The 22,298-nt window shown below is 42.6% G+C and overlaps 1 protein-coding gene across 3 annotated transcripts in view; it reads right to left on the bottom strand.

The window, feature by feature from the left end:
• Positions 1 to 3,647: 3,647 nt before the first annotated feature.
• map7d1a (MAP7 domain containing 1a) overlaps positions 3,648 to 22,298 on the bottom strand; it is a 36,927-nt gene continuing 18,276 nt past the window's right edge. Inside the window, exons 5-19 of one of the 3 annotated variants that reach the window (XM_061082078.1) lie at positions 19,303 to 19,466; positions 18,961 to 19,072; positions 16,820 to 16,924; positions 15,049 to 15,171; positions 14,797 to 14,942; positions 14,293 to 14,423; positions 13,116 to 13,354; positions 11,845 to 12,118; positions 10,800 to 10,980; positions 9,991 to 10,095; positions 8,225 to 8,275; positions 8,068 to 8,128; positions 6,969 to 7,047; positions 6,346 to 6,584; positions 3,648 to 4,602 (exon numbers count right to left, since the gene is read on the bottom strand). In XM_061082078.1, coding sequence (XP_060938061.1) covers positions 4,592 to 4,602; positions 6,346 to 6,584; positions 6,969 to 7,047; positions 8,068 to 8,128; positions 8,225 to 8,275; positions 9,991 to 10,095; positions 10,800 to 10,980; positions 11,845 to 12,118; positions 13,116 to 13,354; positions 14,293 to 14,423; positions 14,797 to 14,942; positions 15,049 to 15,171; positions 16,820 to 16,924; positions 18,961 to 19,072; positions 19,303 to 19,466 — 2,021 coding nt within the window. In that variant the 3' untranslated portion in view covers positions 3,648 to 4,591. The remainder of the gene's footprint in view (positions 4,603 to 6,345; positions 6,585 to 6,968; positions 7,048 to 8,067; positions 8,129 to 8,224; positions 8,276 to 9,990; positions 10,096 to 10,799; positions 10,981 to 11,844; positions 12,119 to 13,115; positions 13,355 to 14,292; positions 14,424 to 14,796; positions 14,943 to 15,048; positions 15,172 to 16,819; positions 16,925 to 18,960; positions 19,073 to 19,302; positions 19,467 to 22,298) is intronic. The other 2 variants (XM_061082079.1, XM_061082080.1) reach the window with 2 other exon arrangements.

Genomic DNA, 22,298 nt, shown 5'->3' with positions numbered 1-22,298 from the left:
GGAAGAGGGTCATTTCTTTTGTTTTAAAGATGAACCTTAACGTGAAGTCGGTCATCCTCATCTGGTGGAGACCAAAATAAGTGAAGTCATGGGTAGTGACACCTCCAGCTCACCCATGTGGAGATAATGGAGGCTGAGCAGATAATGCACCCGTCAGTCAAAGAGGCTGGAACACAGGGGGGAGGAGGGACCAGATCTTTAACTTTAACTGGCAGACACTTTTATTGGGACATTTGGGGTTAGCATCACGCTTCATAGTTATTACTTATTACTAATAGAGTAACTTTTCATCCTCTTTTATTTATTTGCTCATTCATTCTTCACGAATTCAAGCAGAAACTTGGATCCACTCAGCCTGTGAGTGTGCGTGGCCTCGCTGACATCTCCCTAAAAATAGTGCCCACTAATCCTCGAGTCCCCTCTGAGAGCTACTCCACATGACCAGGGACTGACTCGCAGATCATGTGCGTCCAAAACTATAAGAGACTAAGAGATTAAGGCTTTTAAATACATATCTGCAGCCGTATTTTTATTGGAGATGTTTAGATTTAGATGGGAGCATTTATGTTGTGTGAGAGTGAAGAGCAGGCGTGGATCCAGAGGCAGCAGAGGAAGGTGTTGTCTCGGGCCTCCGTGCTGCTGCACCCTCTGGTGGGATTGATGAACACAGCTCGGTGCAGCAGCCGCTCGTGTTGACAACTGCAGCAGCAACATGTTGAACCAGTGAGATCGTGTGTGTCACGAATCCGACGCGGCAGGGGAGGTGTGCCGCCAGGGGCCGATTGAAACTGAGCCGTGAGAAGCGATGTCTTTGTTCATATCTGGTCGTATTTGGAGCCTCGGCATTTCACACGTCAAAGAGTAAAGAGAAGTTGGAACTAGAATCTAATTGTGGTGCTTAAGTTAAGTTCAAGTTTTCCAGTGTTTGGCAGATTGAGGGGAAACAAGCATTCAAACCTCCGCCAAGGCCCAACTGTTGCATTTAAAATCACTGGATCCAGATTTTATTGGGATCTGCATCATTACACAAACACATAAATATCAGTCCCCAGATCAGATTTTCTTCATCAAGTCCCACAAATTATTCTCTGAGAAATAAACAAAAATGTTGAAAAATGTTCTATCCCACATTCCCTAAAGAGAGTGAAATAAAGTCATGAAATCGCTTCCTGATGCGGACCCCAATTTAATAAGTTCTTTCCAGACTAGGGTTGCAAAGGGGCGGCAAGTTTCCAGTAAATTTCCGGAAACTTTTCGGAAACTTTCCATGGGAAGTTAAGCTTGGGAATTTTGGGAATTTTGAAGAAAAAAAAAAAATTGGCAAATTAAACGCTGAGCGATAAAAACTCTATTTTAAAGATGTATAGAATGCAGCACACACTGCATGTTGAATTTCAACCCTCCACTGTGCATTCTTCCATCACATGCACAGATAATTCCCAGCATCCTTCACTCTACAGCAGGGCTACTGAGGCCTGCTGTAGTGTGCAGGACTAGTCAGGTAAGTTTCGATGATATTACTGGGGAAAATATATTAGCATGCTGATTGAGGATTGTTCATCTGTTCATCTAGCCTATTTACATTCATTTATCCATCAATTATAAAATATTTTTACAGACGATACAAATTGTTTGGCTAACTATTTATATCTCTGGCATTGCATTAGTGTTTTTTACAAACTTTTTTCTCATCTTATTCTACAGAACAATGCCACGTGCACTATCTCATGTGTGGAGACACTTCACCCGATCCAATGTAGAAGGAAAGGCTGTGTACATTTGCAAATACTGTGCAAGACCTATATTAAGAATTACACAACGATGCAGAAGCAAATAGTCAAGTGCCCAAAGTTTCCTCAGGGCTCAAATCGGGCTATGACAGAATAAAATGTTCTTATTTATGTCTGTATATGACAAGGTAAACACAGTTAGTATAAATTACCTACAACATTTCCAGTTTATTTCCGTTAATTCCCGTATATTCCTGTATATTCCCGTTAATTCCCATGGAAAGTTTCCAACTTTGAATATTCCCGGAATTTTGCAACCCTATTCCAGACACATATCACATCCTTCCACCAAGTTTCACGTTATCTGTTTAGTTGTTGAGTTGTTATCCTGCTAACTAACACAGATAAACACATAGGAAAACAATCTCCTTGGTGTGGGTAATAATAGAATTTAAAAATACTCTATACTCTTATCTCACTTTATCTCAGTCTAGTTATCTACGTCCACAGACACTTCGAGTCTCCTTCACTTCACCATGAATCCTCGACTCCTCCTTCTTTTCCATCTCGGGGCTCCTGTTTCATTTTAATTAAATCGTTTCCCTTCTTTCCAAAGACCGTTATAACCCAGTTGCATTGCTGAGGGCTTTCCACGGCATGGTGATCAAATCTGACGCACCCCCACTGGGAGGGACCAGGCTCGATTTAACCGCCTGCCCCTCGGTCCACTGGGCTCCTCTTCAGTTCCTTATCACAGGCGGCTATAAGTCATTGAAAGCACATAAGTTCTACACGATGATGAGTGTGGCATGTTTAGTGGAAGGGGACATAAATCGTGTTGGTAATTCACTTCAGCTGCAGATGGCTGATAACTGTGTGCCAGGACTCCCTCTCGCCACCAGAATCAACGGAGGTGGGGCAGCAGATACTGGCAGGCTCCCCCTGTTGGGATTCTGTAAAAGGAGACCCGAAGTGAAATGCACAGCTGAGCCAACACGCATGACTTGAACATCAACTGCAGGGCCTGCCCTCTGGTACCATCTCTAAATCTGTTTTCCTGTGGTTGGCGTGCTCTCTCTTCCTGAGAGGGTATTTCCCACTTCAATAATCAGAATTCGAATGGGCCTCAGGAGAAAACCAGTACAAAACATTCCCCAAACTATCAAATTAATAACAAATGCTGATCTGCTGATTCATGATTCCGATGATCATTTTTGACAGTGAGATTCAACTTGTGCAGAACATCTGTGTCGTTTTATTTTTCTCATCTCACAAACTTTAATGTTCTCAGTGAAGCATTAACAGGGTCTCAACAAGTACAGTTTACACTTTTTAAGACCTTTTTAATTAATCAAATTTAAGACCTAGAGTTGTCAAGGATGACGGCTTTGAAGGATTCCAAGAATTACTTTCATTTCCCCATTTTGATTTCCCCATTTTGATAAACCTCCTTGAGAACATCCCTCAAAATGCAACGATATATGACAAAACAGTGTGTTCATTCTCTTTACACCTTATTCTATAGTTTAACAGAAATAAATTAAGATTAACATAACTAAGATCTACAACGTATTTAAGACAGAGCACATAGTATATTGACTGGCTGCACCAAATTGCATCTACTCATAGATATCAGTCCCCTCTGTGTGTTTTTTTTAAATCATGTGCCATAAAATAATCCCGGGAAATCTGTAAAATTGTTAAAAATCAGTTTATCTCGAAATGTTAAAGAAAGTGATATTTAATTGGTTCTTTCTTGGCCCAAGTTCCGTGGAAATCAGTTCTTAAGTTTCTGTGTAATCTTACTGACAAACAACAACCAACCAACAGAGGTGAAAACATAACTTCCTTGACGAAGGTAATAATCCCTGAATGCACTGAATCCATATTTACTCGAGACAAATAGACGAGACCACAGACTGGACAGCTTGTCTTTAATAAGACTTAAGATACTCCCACTGACCTTGTAACACACATCAAAATATATTTGTAGCATTTACACGCGCCAGCATTTCAAATACACACGAGTCCACGACATCTCAATGCAAACGAGAGAAATGAGTCATGCTTGCACATGTGAAATACTGTTAAATAATGCAGTAAATCCCTGTTTTCAGGGATCTCACCTCGGATCACTTGTGATTTCTTAATTGTAAATGTTGCACAATCATTACATCCAATCTGCATACAATCAATCTGAACATAAATGTGTATGTTTACACGCAGTAAGAAGCCGTTGCATGTGAGCTAACATTTCAAATCTCTCCAGATTTCTCAGTTTAACTTTACAAAAATCTGATGCATGAAGCTTTTTACAGACCAGGATGTGGAATACCTGGGTTTTTTACTGAAGCCTGACTCCCTTTCATTCTGAAATCCACAAACTCTTTCCTCCTTTGTCCGACAACACAAAAGTTAATTTACATTATTCACAAAAATGTACCCACTCTTTTCATATTCCTCTCTCAGTTAAATAGCTAAAGACCAAAGAAATCAAATGCTTCTTTTTTTTTCAGCTTATCATAATAATTACTCAGCTGCACTGTAATGTACAGAAGATGACACTGTGGAGTAATAAGGTGCCTGGAGTCGGTGCCACAGGGATCTTTACAAATGTGAACACTGATGCACCCGTGTTGCAACCTGCAGCCTCTCCTTTCCTTGTCTCCTCCGTCCTCTGATGCTTGGTCATCATCTTCTGTGGCCACTTTATCTTCAGAGACGTGTTCGCTCTCCCGAGCTGAGAAGAAGGTTGTTGATTGGCACAGGTCACGGGGGGGCTCCCGCCGCCCACGCCAGCAATGGCAGGGCTACGAAAGGTCAGTGGCCTTGGGTGACGAGCGCTTCAACACTGGAACATGTCACAGGACCTCTGTGAGGGAGGCACAGAGCAGAAGGATTAATCAAAAGTTGCAAGCTGGCACAATTTATAGCCAAATCCCGGTCGTTAACCTGAGTAATGACGTGGACTGTGACCTTCTGACCCTGTGACCATGCTAAATGCAAAAGGATGTTGAACATGTTGCAGGAGGCATGACTCCATAAATCTGTCCTGACTAGTTTACATGGGGGGGTAACGACCAGACCTTGACCTCCTTTATCAAAATCAAATAGTCAAGAGTATTCATATTCTCGATCATAAACGTCTTGTCAGGTCAGAATCGTGTTAAGTGTCATGAATTTTCAAGAGTGGAATGATCGGACAGTTGTTATACAACAGAAAAGAGAAATCAAAAGGAAGGAAGATGTGAGGAGGGTTAACGAAGGTGACTGCCCTCCATTAACTTTACGTGATCTTTATGACTGCTGACTTGTTCTCGGTGAACAGGTGAACGTTAAGATCTAAAAGGAAGAGAAAGAGTAGGCTGCTGCTGACGGTGTCGCTGGTTGAGTGAGGAGTGATACGGTCTTTAATTGCGTCGGGGTCTTGTTTCTAGCCCTTCGCCAGGGAAGCTCTGTGGATAGGGTCTCCTCGTCGCCTCAGCCATTCTAGGAATTCCTAACTGGGTTCAGGTCCAAGAGAGCGAGGCTGCTGAGTAAAAGCTGTCATCGGCAGAAAGATACGCCGCCTATCTTCACCCTTCCCTACACTATGTCTCCCATATTGCATCTCTCTGTTGGTGTTGTGTGGGGTTCCTCTGTGCCACACCATCCTCCCCACAGGAAGTACTCACTATGACACGTGGAAGTATAAGTTCAGTTTGCTTCGTGCCAATGATCACAGCACTAACTGTGGTACCTTGTGCTGCAGACTTTATTGGGTAATGTGAACTTGGCCAAGTGTAAAACCAGCTCGGAGGGAATAAGCACAGAAGCTTGTTGCCAGTGAACCTCGGTTCTGTCTGCAGCTACTTTTTTATTAGAGAAAACAGCCAATAGTGAAGTTCCTTTCACTCAAAATGAATCAAATTGAGGATACTTTTTTTTTAACTTAACTTATCTTTGATTAAATGTTTTCTTTTATAGGCAAGTGAACATGGTTTTGTGAATTTCCCCCCTAAGTATCAAACCTTTTAGCCAAAGCTAAAACCCTTTCTAAGCTACACTGTCTGGCTTTTTACTTTGTAAAACTCTTATTAACAATATTATGAAAGGGGATGTTTATTTTATCAATGATACATAAGTCATGCATTTATTGTCTGTGAGACCATAATTAGCTCAGCTAGATTCAATGCTTCTGTAGTCCCTCTAAAACTTTGCTGCTGAACTAGAAAAGCATTAACTTTAACTGCTGATAGCAAGCGATAAAACCACATGCTGTTAACTATGATTCATATAATATCTTGTTTTGTTTAATCTATACAAAATGGCAAAGCTAAGCTTATCGCCAAAGCTTCATATTTTTTGTGAAGACATGAGGAGGTTCCCTCCATTCATCCTAACAAAGTAGCATAATTAAAAATCGTAGCTGGATCCGATCTTTCTTGCACGGCGCCCCCTGGTTGTGGAACACCCGAACATCTTAGACCCAACAAGTTGTTGAAGGTGTGTTTTTTTCTGAGCTTTTATTCTTAATTTCTTCTTGATCATTTTAGCATATTAAAGATCTAAAGTCTTGAACAATGTGTGGTTTTAAATTAAAGCCACTCTTGTGTATCGTATGGCCGAACTGTACCTGCAACATGCTGCGGCTTCATGGGGCCGGCCTTCTTCATGAACGACTCCTCATTTTCAAACGTGAGGATCGGCTCAGTGGCCATGCTGGTCTGGGAACTGACCCGCGCTCCGTTAGTGGTGTTTCCGTGGTTGGCGAGGTGGAGGATATCCTCAAAGTGGGAGGGGTCTCCTTTAGTGGAGAGGCCGTTCTCATGTCTCATGGACTGGAGCCCGTTGACCACTTGGACTGAAGGGCTGCTGGGGAGAGGGGACACAGGGCACAGCTTATAGTTATAGTTATGATGCGTCAGAATGACTCATACAACCGATGAGTCACTCCAATGCTGTCCAAGTACAGAAGTCCTACAAAATCTACCCCAAGAGGTCTCAAATACAAAGAATAAACATTTCAAGTAACATCCTTCTCCCAGTATTACAATGGTTTACTGTGGGCCGGGATCCTGTGGCTCCTTGTATTTTCCGTTGAGGTTTACAACAATGCGAAAACCACCTAGACTTGATTAGGAGTCAGCTCCCGGCTTGGTTTTCTGGCACACGAGTTTCATACCATTCACGGTGGTCCTGCATTCACATGCCCACAGATAAACTCTCACTTTGATATCAAAAGAGTAAAAGTTGTACCTTTCGTTGACATGAGTTTGTCCATTTTCTGTTTTGTTATTGGGGACAGTGACCTCTGGCTTTGGCTGGTAGTCAGCAACTAGAGAAAAAATAGAAAAGAGCCATTGATTCAGTGTGAACCTAACACACACACCAACAATCACATACATTCAAAATCCTATTGTCATGCTCAACCACAGGGTGACAAACACCACAAATGATCAACCTTGGGTTTTGTTCAAGCTAATTTTAACATTCAGGACATGGATGCTAAATTGTCCTGGGACAAACTTTCGGTGTAGAGCAGTCCCCCCCCCCTCTGACTCAGCTCCACTGAGGCCATGACTGTGGTTCAGACAGAGCCCCACTCCCCTGAGCAGGATGGAGGCGTGCCTGCCAGGCCTCCAACCACATCAGTGACTCGCTAATGTCTTCCACCATTCACCAGTTTATCTCGCAGACCACAATGAGCCCTCATCTTACTCATGGACTGCACGTGACAGTGCTCAAGTTATTTACTTGGAACATGAATTGTTCCACAAGTTGTAGGGAGAGGAGATATGGGTAAAGTATATTTTATCATCTGTGTTGAAAGTAAATGTTTGTTAACTTCTGGAGACCGGGAGCCCACTCTTCCTTTCTGCTCCCTCAGTCCCAATACAACGAAAAGCAAGAACACATGGGCCCCATTGTGCAAAGAAGAACTTGAAGTGCAGCTGTGCAGGATATGAGGCAGAGATATAATTTATTAACCCCTGTTGGCCCCGGTGTGACTCTGACTCACAAGGGAACTTGTTTACTTGTTTATTCTAACATGTCGAAGAGGTAAAAATAAAAGAAAGATGCAGAGGAGCGGGAGAGCAGTTATGTGTTGCCAGCTGTCGCTCTAAAGGTGGGATAAGAATGAGTTCATGTGCAAAAACAGATTAAATGTTCAGACACAACCTAAAACGTACTATGTCGTTAATTTGGATTTTGCTAATTGGAGCATAACGAGTTAGAAATCCACTTTAATTGAGGACAAATCAACCAACTATTGTAAATAATCACTGCAGATTAAGGGCTTGAGCTTGGCGATGATTTCCCTCCATCACTCCAGTCCTACAGATGTTCTGCTCACCTTTGCTGCTCTCTGCTTCTTTGTCGTTGACATGTGCAAGTGGCGAGGACTTTGTTTCTTTCTGTAAAAGACCAGAGAGAATTTCAGTCATTTAAAAAAAAATTTAACTGATAAATGTTTAAAGCTTGATTTTGTTCAAACTGAACAACAACTGTACCTTCTCGCCTGCATCCGTCTTGCGGGTCCTCTTCATGATCTCATCCAGACGCTGAGGAAAGAAAAGAAGATGAATAAGTGTGTTTTTGTAGATTATTCTGATGATTAGTGACACTAACACAGTAAGGGTTTTGTGTAGCTAAAAGTAAAGTAAAGTTTTCATTAAGCCAATCAGATATGGAAGTTGTCAGTGAAGTATCAACAACAAAAGAAGTGTGCAAGATGCGCCCACACACCTTGTTGGATTGCTTTGGTCTTTAAACTTGTTTCATTACTTCTCTTCAGCAGTGTAATATTAGTTTATATACTATGATTTTGGTTATGATTTGACCTGGTCGATACGTGTGCATTATGCAAATGTGGGGCTTTGTGATGTCACAGGGATTCTGTGGAACTATCAGCCAGATAACTGGCAACATGTTTGCATAACTTTTACATTCACAAAAAAAACTATAACACACTGAAGAAAAGAAAAACTGAAAGAGCATCATATTGTCTCCTTTAAATGAATAAACCGAGTCGAACTGTGTCAATAATGACGACGCAGCACTTGTGTGTTCAGCTGCATCTGCAGCGTAGGACGAGTGAACAGTGAATAGAAGGGGAAGGATGATCAGACTGAGCTGAACTCACACACTGGGCCGCTGTGCGAGGGCGTATTTGTATGCTCTGAGGGAGGTTCGATACGAGATGCGACCTTCATCTGAGGACACAGCGAGTCAGCTCGGCCATAACTGCAGCTGCCACTCATAAAATGTGAAGCATATGTAAGTTCCAAGGTTGTTCATGGACGGCTCAAGTTGTCATCACTGCTTTGGCATCTAGTTTGGCTGCAAAACATCTGGACCTGAGATTCTTGTTGTCTAATAAGTTGCCCCTCAGGACACTTTTAACCAACTAGAACAATACTCTCAATTGAGGTGATAAGAAGAGTGAGCCTGTCTGTTTTGGTAGCATATAGTAATAGTGCATAGTACAGGGTGACTAAGCAGTGAGAACATGCTGTTCCTGTTGGCTAATTCCAGGATGAAGCCAGGCTTCGTTTCCCTGAGCCAGTCCTGGCACGTCCAGATAAGAGCCTTTCACACAGAAGTTAGGGATGAGGAAAGAAAGAAAGCTAACACACACACACACACACACACACACACACACAGACAGAGGCTTGAGTTAACTGTAGATATGGGTGGGATAATTGAATAGAAGGCAGTGGTCACATAAAGTGCCTGAGCAGCAGCAGCAGCAGCCACACACACACACACACACACACACACACACACACACACACACACGTATGAGCACACGTGTGGAAAGATGTGCACAAATTCACATAGAGATGACCGGCACAGAAAGCCCTCTATTATTAGTGTTTATATTTAGCTTCACGCTCACACACTCTAAGCCATCTGAAATCGTGGCATGCAGACAGCTGATCCAGGATAAACCAAAAACATCATTCATCTTGGTTTCAAGGACTCATTGGGAAAGACGAACCACAGAATAGAATACCTCCACTGCAGAGCGCTCGCTTTACAATGACAGCAGAACTAATTGTGTGTTGCTGAGGGATGTGAGCAGTTCAGAGCAGGGCTGGTACTATAAATTAAAGTATTAAAAGGCAGTTTTTCCACTAAATATTATAAATTAGGATTTTTCTTCTCCTACACCAAAGGTATCTTGTTTCTTGTCTATTAAGAAAGACCATTTCTATTTCCATTATTATATTGGTGACTTTAAAACCCAGCTGAAAGGACAGATGTCCTTCCCTACCTTTTTCCTCTCCAGCCTCTCCTGCTCCTCCTTCTGGAAGTGTTTCTCCCTCTCCAGACGCTGCTTCTCCGCCTCCTCCCGGGCTTTAGCCTCAGCCTCCTCTTTCTGAAATAGACACAGGCGAGAATCCAACCACAACTTTAATGCTAGCAGAAGGAGGTGGGGGGACAACTTCAGCCAAAAGAACATGCCTTTTACATAACAAGGGTGTGGCTGCTCCCTTTGCAATTGTTGTTTACAGCCACAAAGGGAATATATTCCTATAGCTTTGTGCCAAAAATATCTATTTTCAACATTTACAGCTTCTAAAGGCCCATTCACAGTAAAATACTTGGGCCTTTCCATAATTACATTTGATCATGTTTAACCACAAACGCCATTTCTGTGAGCGACCACAAGGGGGTGACAAAGCATAAGGGCTGAACACTGGACATTTACCAAGATAATATCGAGCCAGAGCATCAGGAAGATTTAATTATTCTCATTCAGGTTATTTAGTAAACTAAACATGTAAAAATTGCCTATTCAGTCTGGTTTGGATTTATATTTGCCGTCAGTGGACTTAAAAAAACAAACTGGACTCTGTTTTTGGAAGAGCCTGTTATCACATGAGGTCAGCGTGAGGTGAACAGCTGAGCCCAGAGAGTAAACAAGTGTCACTGAAAAAACACCACAACCTGGTTGTTTACTAAAGATAGGGGAGAGTGTCAGTTTGTGGTGTGACGGGCAGAGAGCCGGGGACTGATGTAAGGATGCAGTGTGTGTGTGTCAGTGTGTGTGTGTGTGTCTGTGCGTGTACTTCATCATACCTGTTTCTGCAGGCGCAGGTTCTCCTCCTGCTCGGCCTGGGCTCTCTCCTCTTCCTCCTTCTCATCCTGCAGCCGCTGGACCTCGTCTCTCTTCCGCTGCTCCTCCGCCATGACGCGGGCCTCCTCCTCCCGGAGTTGGCTCTCCTCTGCCTCCCTGGCTATTCGCTCGTCTCTCAGGACCCTGGAGACATCACAGACAAAGTTGAGAACAAGCATTTCAAACAATGTGCTAAACTTTCTGAGTGTGGTGAACAAATTTAAAATGATTCCATTGATGGGACATTTCCTCTTTAGTTTACACTTGAGCCCAAGCAGTAGGAACCAAACTTTTAAAGGGAATGGAAACAATTGGAAGAATGAGAGCCAACAAGTTATCACATCAATAGCCAAGCTGTAAATAGTGACTTGCTGAGGTTAGAATCAGCCAACAGGCTTTTTACAGTTATTTACATAGTCGCAGACAGAGTTGAGTGAAGCTTTATTCAGACATTAATGTTCTGCGACGATGCATGAAGACTTCCTGATTGGTTTTACTAAATAAACTCAAAAGTAGGCCTGTGCATTTGAACAATATCAATGGTTATTACAAAAACCGCAGCATTCCTCATTCTCTGAGAGTTTAAAACCTCAGGAGCAGAAGTACTGACTTCTACTGTGATAATTATCAACTGATGATCCAGCCCTAAAGGTAATGTCTTTGTTGTGTATGCACCAATAACCATTTCACATTGGCATCATATAAATGAATAATCACTTCAGAAAAAGCGGCACACAGCGTTTTTTGACTCTTTGTCTGAGGGGAATGTTGCAAATGGACATTTTAATACAGTTCAAATTATATAACAATCTGCATTTGTGATGGCAGATAAAAAAAAGGAGCTTTAGGAAAACAGCCTGGGAAATACTTCCACTGAGCTGTGAGTCTGTCGTGTTTAAGATTCACATCATGTCTTGCAAGGTCAAAAAATAAAATGCAGACGGACCGAGCAGCTCTGGCCTGTCCTGACCCGCTCTGTGTTTTGAAGTATATTAAAACCCCTCTGACCTCTCCTTCTCCTCCTGTTCGCGCCGCTCTATCTCATCCCTGTCCCTCTGGTCTCGGGCCTGCCGGCGTCTCTCCGCCAGGATGCGTCCCGCCTCCTCAGGGTCGTTGGTGCCCGCCATGGGCTTGCCTGAAGGAGAGGGCGTTGGCGACGCTGCGGAGGCAGAGGAAGCCGAGTGGCTCGGCTCAGGTGAGGCTCTGGCTGGGACTGGCGTGCTCGATGCGTGAGTTGAGGGAGCAGCTGAGGATACTACGATGGCAGGAACCACAGGGGAACCTAAGTATGATTACAGGAGAGGCAACATACATTAGGCAATGAAACTATTTGTGTCTCTCTACCGGTAAGGACTTTTAAAGTGGTACTTTTCTAAAAGAGGTTTCTATCGACCTTCATAAGTAGCACATTCAAACACAGTCTTTTCCATTCACATGCACCGTGAAACTGTCTGTCCACGGCAAAATGTAAACAGCCATAGCTTGAGCCTAAGAACCTGGTAATGACATAATTAAGGGTGATTAGTGCAGCCTGCTAGTGTCGTGTGTGCAGAGCGTGGAGCTGTGTGTGGCTCCGTCAATACGCTCTCTTTGTTTTCGTGCCTAATTAAGCCTGATGCTAATCTGTGCCTAATGCTTCTCGAAGAAGAAATACAGATTTTCCAGAGGCTACATTTTCCATTAGATCATTTCTTCTGTGACAGGAAAAGACCGAGCCAGACAACAAAATTATATAAATACGATACCACTCAGCCACAGAGGGAAGCTCCCCCAAATCCAGCTGTCGTGTATCTTATGGTGGTGCGAATAGGACAGGTAGTCAAACTGGTAGCCAAATCCAGATGTTCCATTATTAAGTAGTATACTTCATTAAACAAAGTATCTAAACACAGGTTTAATCAGGGGATGGATATGGCTCGGTTGTTATCATATGACCTTAAAATCTAATTTAAATGAAGTAATGAGAGGAGGTCAACATGGTGACACATGACTCAGCCGTTTTCAGACACAAAGTCTGGAAAATGTCTGGAAAATTGGGTCCAGACATTTTCCAGAGTTTGCCTTTACTTATGAAGAACGCAGCACGAGATATTCCAGGTCAGATGTGTTCACAACCACAGGAACAGGGAATTCAGAGGAGGGGCCCTTGAGTCCAGCGTGTAGGAGTCAGGACATTTCGTACAAACTCAACTGCAGAAATCACATTGTTTATTCATTTTACTATGAACTGTGAACGACTTGATGGTTGATTAATGTTCATTACTTTCTTATGTACTCACCCTTTCTCTGCTCGGGGGTGGCGGGCCTGCGAGGCTCCCTCACTCTCTCAAGCGGGACAGGGGAGGAGGTCCGGTGGTCTACCCTGGCAGGGGTCCTGGCTCTTTTGGGCCGGGCCTTGGGAGTCGACGGGCTTCCCCGGGTTGATGGAGGCTTGGGGGAGGCAGCCGGGCTGGGGGAGGCCGTTCTGCCCTTGGGCGTGGCTGGGGATGACGGCCGCTGTCTTGATAAAGGACTTGGACTGAAAGACAGCAAAACACAGGGGTAAATAAAACCTGATGGGACATTATGTTTATGTTTGTTTAAAATGCCATGTGTCCTGAAGAAACCTGTTTTCAGCAAACAGGTTCGCACCGGACAAAGCACTCAAACATTGCGTCATCCCGTAAAGTGCATTATCGGTCAGCATCCCATGCAACACTTGGAGGGGAAATCCATTATGCTCAAGTAGGATTTCTTTTTTCCTCCAAGCCTCTGGTGCCGACAGCTCTGCCGCCTTTTAGTTGAGTCAAAGAAATATATTTCCTTTTCTCTGCGCGTCATCCTGCCTTTCATGTCATGTCATTTATTCCTGTGGCCTTGGGGATAAGAGAGGAAATTACCTTGTGTGTTGTGATCTTTCACTCATTGCTCAAACAGTGCATGAAACACACGTGCTCTGTTTAACTCCATCGCTGACCAGAAGTGAGCTGTGGGTCAAGGGGATATAAGGCCACCCCTGTTTACCACACAGTTTTAGAGCAGTGACTGGTCGGTAACAAATAAAAAAATATAAGTAATCTGTCCTTGAATCCGAAGTCACATCTTCAGATCTTTTGTTCTTTTACCACAAACAAACACGAAAACAAATTAAATTTTCAAGAATAACTGATTGACTCTCCTGTGATTAATCTTCAATCGTGCTGAAGAAAAAGTGCTGATTTATTCATAAATTGACTGAAAGAAAATTGTTTTAAAATAACTTCGACACAAAAAGATTTCTTTAATTGTCGGATATTATTGTAAAATTAATACTTATTTGGTGGTAAATATATAAAAACTAAAGACAGAATATATATTTTCTAGTTGTTGTATTATGAAAGAGCTCAAAATAAATAAAACAATTGATCTAAATGTATTGCATGTATAAAAAAAAATCATAGAAGTGTGAAATTAGAAATAAAGTGTTTATCTTTATACCTTGGATCAGGTCTGTGTCTCATGCTCGGTAGAGACTGTCTCTTCTTCAGCACCTTCTCCTTAGTCAGCATATTTTTCTCCTTCTCGTTCTCTCGTTCTTTGTCTCTCTTTTCTTTCTTGTTTTTATCCATCTGTACGACAAAAAGATTTAACACACAAATTCTATTGGTTTCCATACATTTAGAAATGAATATTGAATCATAATAAAAACACAAGACAAGATTCTCTACTGATCTCTTTACATTAACAACAGGAAAACAAACAGAAAACAGTCTGGACTGAGATCATGTTTTGTTCTCTTCACTAGTAAACACTTGTCATTAAACCCTGTTTACTAGTGTCATTTACTTGTAAACAGAATGTGCTGATTTAGTTATCGTGGGTCTCTGGATACAGTCGAATTCTGTTTCTAGCGCTGCTGTAACTTTATGAAGACTGTGACTATACTTGGCTGTGAGCGGAGAACATGTTAGATATGTTTCACAGCTAATAACAAAGACGCACCGGTGTGGAGCTCCGTCTGGGCTGGCGCTGGGTGATGTCCGGTGTGCTGGACGTGACCCTCCAGCGCTCGGAGCAGCGATGGTGGGGCTGGTGGGCGCACATGGTGAGGGGGCTGGCTGAGTACGAACGGGGGCAGAGAGGAGATTCTGAAGGGGGAAGATGTTGTGAAGTTGAACAGTATTTTAATGTAGAAGGGTTGGGGTTAGGGTCAGGGTGAGTCAATGCTAATGCCTTTTTTGTTTGTCAACTTACGACCATCTTTGCCATTGCTGAGGACACTGGCGGCGCTGCGGCTTCTGGCGATGAAAGACAGCGTCGGTGTCATCAGCCGGTCGACTATACTGCTCTCCCATGGACTCAGAGCCAGGCTGCGGGCTGCAGGAAGGACAAAAACATGAATTAATGTCAGTTTCAATTAACCTGAAAGATACGGCTTAAATGGATGTGCTTAGGTGAACCCGGAGCTGGTAGTACATCAGCTCCAAACCGTCGACAAACCTGAAGAATTAAAGGGACTTGGAGGAGCTTTGAAATCTTCAATCCATTAATACCACAACATAGCACCAAAATTAAAATCAAAACCTTTTTCACCATGGAGGAAATTAAAAGAGACAGTTTGTCAAGTTAAGCCTGAAATGCAGCATGTGTCTAGAATCCCTATACACCTGATCTAAGACACCAAATCCCAGTAAGACACCTCTGGGCTGCACAAAGAGATTATGAGAGGTGGAAAATGAGCCCAGTAAATGTGTATATATAACCTTGAGCTGTACGGGTAGCACCCAAGAGAGAGGGCTATTTATTTGAAAAGCTTGTCTAGACAGCGAGTCAGTTATTTATAACCAGAGCCTCCAGCAGAGGAGCAGAGAGGACGACGAGTAAAGACTCATCAGTATTTACTCAGGAGAGACATTTTTCGTCTCTGGCTGTAAGGTGTAACACGAGGAAGACGTTTCACCGAATCATCCCGTGGTTAAGCAGCGGAGACAGAGGTGTGTGTGAGGTGGGGGATGGGGGTTGACAGGAGGAATAAAGATGCTACCCATCTTTTTTTCCAGCAGCACAGAGAAACCGTACCTGCTCCGGGGCGTTTTCAGAATGCATTATCTCCGGAAAAACGCTGACTCACTGACTCACTTTCTAACTTTACTTTTTTCAAAACTCTACAGTTTCTCCAGCTCTGCAGGAGAACACAGAGACCTGGTTAATGTTAGACCTACAAAAAGAAAACAGCTGCTTAAATCTGGAGCATGAAGACAGGTTGATTCTAGAGATGTTCAGATACCATTTTTCCATCACCTGACGCGCATGTTCTGATTATCAGAACCTGCGCGTCAGGTGACACCGATCACATGCCAGTGCATTTAGAAAATGACCCTGTAATAACCCTGTACGGTCATTGTTGTATGGCCTGGTTTAGTCATTACAGTTTTATCTGGGTGAAACTAATATTTAAAGAGTGTTATCTGATCTGTGAATATATTTGCATACTCGCAGACGCACGACTGAGGCATTTCTGGCGCTGGTATCAGTATCTGAACATCTCCAGTCAATTTATATTCATATAATCACACCCACCACAATTTTGATCAATCCATACACCATTTAAGACAAAAGATTCAGCATTCAGCATATTGGGATGAAAATGAAACACAGAAGGATCCGTTTGTGCAAACACACCAGGAATGAAATGACCATCATCTCACAATGAACCAACCAAAGGCTAGTAACAGACAGTAAAACACAATATGAACACAGTGCATAACCCATAACCCATATTCACATATGAGCATGCAGAGCATGTCGAACGTGCTGAGACCCGACCCAAATTATAGACCAAAAAAAAAAAAGGGTGATGGAAATGGATCAGCCATCAACCATCAAGCACAGGACAGGGACTGAAATCAGAAAGCAGTAACTGAAAGGACAATGACGGACGGGGCCGGAGGTGTCGGCAGTGGCAGGATGATGGACACATTTAACGAGTGGAGGGAGGAGGGGGGCATTCCAGATGTTGTCTTACTTCTGCCGGGGGAGATCCAGAGCGTGGCGGAGGACTTGGACAGTCGCTTGTTTATAACAGAGTCCACGTGTTTGGGGAGGTTGACCGTTGACACAGAGCATCTGCCTGTAGGAAGCCAAAAGAGCGCCACACAGATGTTCACACAGGTCACATGGTTGAGAGGAAGAGGAGGACCTTCTGCGGCGTCACGCTTCATGCTCAAATGATGCTTCCACAAACACACACCCACTCATTGTATAGGCAGTAACACTCGTGTATTTGAAATATGGGCAACCCCCATTAGAGCAGATTCTTCCACTGCTTCAAAGCTCATACACGCACAAAGCACATCTGTTCAACCAGCCTTCAGGTGTATAGGCAGGCATCTGTGTTTTATAATTCATAAAACATATGTTACCATGTCATTTACATGTATGAGACTTCTGCCAAGATTTAAATACAATGTCAATGAAATAAATGTTGTTTTTGGTGCCTAAAACTAAAGCCTGACCGAAAGAATAAACAATATAAAGGATATATATATATATGTATGTGGGTTTTTATTTTATTAATAATACATTTATGATTAAACCTCTAAATTATCAAGCCTTAATTGCATTTCTTTGAAACAGAGGTTTGACATCTTAATAAATATATATTTTTTTAAATTTTTGTATCCCTAATATCATTATCGGCTCCCAAAATACTCCTATTATTCTTTATAATTCACACAGTACATTGTAAACACTGTGCATTGGCATCACTTCTTGACGGTGAAATCTTCTGTCAGTGAAGTCTTTGGATTATTCAGAGTAACCAAGAACATCGTATCCTGTGAGAACATGTTGCTAATAAATATTTTACAAGTCATCTTCCAAGCCAGTGAGCAGCACACTACGTTCAGTTCAACTCTACAGGGGTAAATGAGGTTGCTTTTTTGTGGTAGGGGTGAAACAATCATCTTAAGGGTCATGCCTAGGTGACAACAATTCAAATCATCAAAAGTATGTTAAATATTCTGAGGAAGAACCTTCATAAACCACCTTTCCAAGTCACAACACATGCCCCATGGAAACAAAACAAGTGAGGGAGCAGCTGCTGGGAAACATGTTCTCATTTCAAGGCTGATGACGTTAACTGGTACTTCAGAAAAGAGCAAAAATCTGTGAAATCATCCGTCTGCAATACTTGCATCAATTCCCAGTTCCACATCCCTTTTATACACTGGGATCAAATGAGCGCTCTCTTTCCCCGGATGTCATCAGACAGGACGTGATTCAGAGAGCATCAGAGTAATGAAGGTGTTAAATACGTTCAGACATGAAACACGCTCTAAGACTACTATAGCATTTCCCTAAATAACAACTGTCAGCCGTTCCACTGCAGCCTCTTCACGCTGTCATGGTCTGACAGACGGCTGGCGAGAGAGGAAGGAGCGGAGAGATTGATTGGAGTGTCAATAATTCCGCTGGCATATGGCAGAGGCGATTACGTGATGGGAGATGGAACAAGAGTCTCTTCAGATTTGGACCTTGAGTCAAGAAGGATGGAACAAAGCATCTATCTGTGCTCAGTCGATGAAGCTGCACTGTTAACACATCGTTTCTGCAGCATTACCTCATATCTGCATCAGACTGGTCTCATCAGCTGTGAGGACATTTATCAGTTCAAATGAAGCTTTATTGGCCAACGCTTGCTGCTGGTGGACAGAGCCCTGCTTACTGCAGCTGTCGTAATAAAGCGGCTCAGTGCATTTGTGCAATCAATTCAGTCTGGTCATGATAAGAGGCTAATGACTCTGGATGTTTAAGAGGTGAGCAGCAGTCTGCGGCAGCTAACACATCGGAGGACATGTTGTGGTGAGGTTGGAGCAAAGGCAGAAGATTCAAATATAACAAAAGAAAACCTCCACTGCTACACAGATCTGCATGAGAAGCTCTTATAAGACTGTGCTTCTGGCAGCGTTACAGGCAATACCCAGCAGTGAGAGTCAAATACTGTACACATAACATAGATATCTATTTTTCCGTTAGGTTTAAAGACACACGACAAAAGGATTTTAATATAAATCCCCACAAACAAGTGTTAATGTATTCATTTCAGGGTGAACAGCTTTAGCTCCACCCAAGGGTAGAGGCTGTGTGTGTCTCGGTCGGACTCACCTTCTTTCTGGCTGGAGTTCTGGCTGAGCGCACCGGCCCATGACCATCTCTGCTGGCGGATTTCTGCCCACGTCTTCTTGGTCGACCTGTGGATGGCTGCCTCGTAGCGTTCCTGGAGAGGAGCCAAGGACAGACATCATGTTGTCAAACTGTCAAAGGCTTAAAAGGCAACACGAAGGACACAGAGAGTATTCAGCAGAAAAAACTTAATATGCATCTGAACCTGCTTACATATTCAAGTGCAGGGGGGGTATTAATATTTATCCTCTCTTGCATTTGTAATTGTCACCTCTTACAACTACTACAGCATCATCTATTGAAGCGATTATTTAACAAACATACTTTGTTCTTCTCCTGTTTCTGCTTTTGTCTCTCCTCCAGGGCAGATCGCCGTCTTTCCGTCTTGATCCGCTGCTCCTCCAGCTTCCTGCGGCGCTCCTCCAGCTGCTGCTCCCTCAGCTGCCGGGCCTTCTCCTCTTTCTCCAGCCACTGGGACTTTTTGGCAGCTGGGATGGAAGAGACGACACGGTCAGGAGAGGGACAAAAGACACCCTTACCAAGTCCCCTGTCCTTTCTGAATAGGTGATAATACTCATCCTCTTTCAAAAGGTATTTGATTGAAAAAGGTTTGGTCTTGAAAGAGCAGTGTGATATCTGAAAACACACATTTGTCACAATAAATATCCAGAGTGAATCCCCTCTGAAGTTTACTGTCGCCCTTCACCTCAATCCCTTTTTTGTGTTGGGAAAATAAATTCAATTTCTTGACTTCTGCACAAAGAAGAGCATAATGCAACGTTAGATACAGTACTTCTGAGGTGACACTTTTACTCCACACTAATCGCATCAAGCCTGCGCGTCAGCTTCAATAAAGCACACACACTTTGATATGGAAATGGACTCCTTGTGCCTGAGCCATTCAGAGAGGGGTGTAAAGAAGCGTTTAGCAGCTGTTTGTTCACAACTCGCCGTATTTCTTTAAAGTACAAAGTAAAAAAAAACTCCATGAAGAATCGGCCTCTGCAAAGGGGAGAGATTTAGTTCTCTAAAAGCACGAGAAGCAAATACAAAAAAGCAACTGGTTGTGGATTTCAGACTTAGTGATGGAGCGTTGCAGTGACGCTGGGGGATGGGGGGCGGGGGGATTTATTGGGAGATGAACAGTTCGGCTTTTATCTGAGATGGAAACAAAAAGCTGAGTTATACCGAGGCGCCGGCTGCCAGCACCTTGCGGCAGAGAAAATATCTGCTGCAGTGCGTCTCTGTGCTCCTCACACGCCGATGACCTGGATTTGAGAGACGCCACATCTTTACCTTCCTCTGATACAAAGCTTTATGGGAACTGTATGTGACGTGCGGTGGAAACGGCTTCTCGACTCACCCACTGTGAAACATTTAAAGTTTGCTAAGAGAGATCACGTTTTTCATCTACAGGGAAAACCTCCGATCACACATTTGGCGTAAAACAAGTCTGCATCTCTTCAGATCAGGTGTGTGGACATTTTCTGGATGAATATTTGAATTGGACTCATTGTTTTGTTGTATTTTTTCAGAGTACAGCTCTAAAGTTACACCATGACACAAAGAGTCCGTGACCGCCCACAAATGCAAAGTTTAAGCATCCTGCCACGTGATTTATATAATTTCTTTTTCTCCGAGTGGCATAAATCTTCCGTCATTTAAGAATCGATTTCATAATAAACAAATGTCTGAATATCTTACGCTGGAGTGGCTTTAAGATACATTCCACAACTCCCTCCTGACTGTGATCAGTGCTGACACGTACCATCGGGACCCAGGATCATTAAATAATCATGAAGGGGTCTGTTGTAATGCTGGTGTTTGAAGTATTTATACCATCCAGGCAGGGGAGTAGCTGCTGTGCAGTCTCAGGCGATTCTCTGATGCAATTCTCCCAAAGCTTGGTTTCAAAATAAGGATCCAAGGAGACACAAGAGAGAAAATGTGGGGATTTTCTAATCCTGACACTACAGCCGAGGCCTGATAAGCTGAGTCTTCCTGACCACGATCTCTGTTAAGCTGATATCGTAAACACAAGCTTTGGCAGCATCTTATCTTTTATCCAAGTCTGAATGACGGTATTAAACCGGAGCCGTACCATCTGGCGCGCCCTTGTGATCGCCCAATTAGTGTCGACCGCAAGTGTGTCAAACGCATCTTACTGCTGTGGAACACACAGTCGGATCAGAAAACACAGTGTTACAGTATGTATGCAAAGTGCATAATAGAAAAACTGGTTCAAAAGAACCTGTGTCACGTGAGGACATTTATTAATACCATGAATACCTTCTTTTTTGTTGGGAAATGTGAATGTGATAAATATAAATATCAGTGTTCATCAAATCAGTATATTCTATGTCCCACTTAGTCAGTTTCACCATTTTTCCTGAACTCAAAGGTAAAGAAAAGAAAAATCTATCTGTTTTTTAAGTTTTGACTGAGAATGTACACGTGTATCTAGATAAAAACCTACGAGAGTAGTAGTTTCTACTTAACATCAAAACAAGTAACCATAACTGACATATTTTTCTTCTCCTGGTTCAAAACATTTTGAACTGTGTGATTTCCTTTTGGCAACACAAGATTTGTTTAGGTGTCTATTTCACGGCCAGGATGAATTTGGCTGCAAGCGTCTCTGAAGCCTCAGATTCGTGAGATGATAATCACGGTGCTTTTGTGACTCAAGATGACACGTTTTGTGGCTCAAAGGTGTCATCTTCAACAACAGGATCCAAAGAGTTCAGTGGTGTTTGCAGCTGGATCACGAGGATGAGGTTCAAACTCAGGTCATGCTACATCTTCTATTGATTAGCAACCAATAACATTGATTTACACATAGATGATTGGTTACGTGATCACTCTATAGCTACATGAATTCATATGAAAACTTTGATTATGATGTTATGAGAGGAAAGCTTACAATTAGTTGAAATAAAAAATAATTTGACACCAAGAAACAACATAAGGATTAAATCAATGAAACACTAGGGCTGGGTCATTTGACCAAAACTCTATCATGTATATAATATTTACTTATTTTTGTGCTTTTTGTCTTCTTAAAGCTTATATTTATATTTAGAATTTGCTCAATTTCTTCTTTTTCAGATGACATAATGTGAGAGTTGAGGTCAGAGCATGTAAATAGATGTTTATCTGTTTTTTACCAGTGGTTTCATTGGAAGAACTTATACAACATTGAGTCCAGTAATCATTATTTCTGTATGTATGTGTTTTCTGTGTAGTGCCCAGCTCTAGTTTAAACTACTGAACGTCTTAAGGTTGACGCATCCACATGAAACAGAATGATCAAAAACATC

The sequence above is a fragment of the Limanda limanda genome, chromosome 11, assembly GCF_963576545.1.
Source record: "Limanda limanda chromosome 11, fLimLim1.1, whole genome shotgun sequence".
Classification (NCBI taxonomy): Eukaryota; Metazoa; Chordata; class Actinopteri; order Pleuronectiformes; family Pleuronectidae; genus Limanda; species Limanda limanda.
This window is presented reverse-complemented; position numbering and strand designations above follow the sequence as displayed.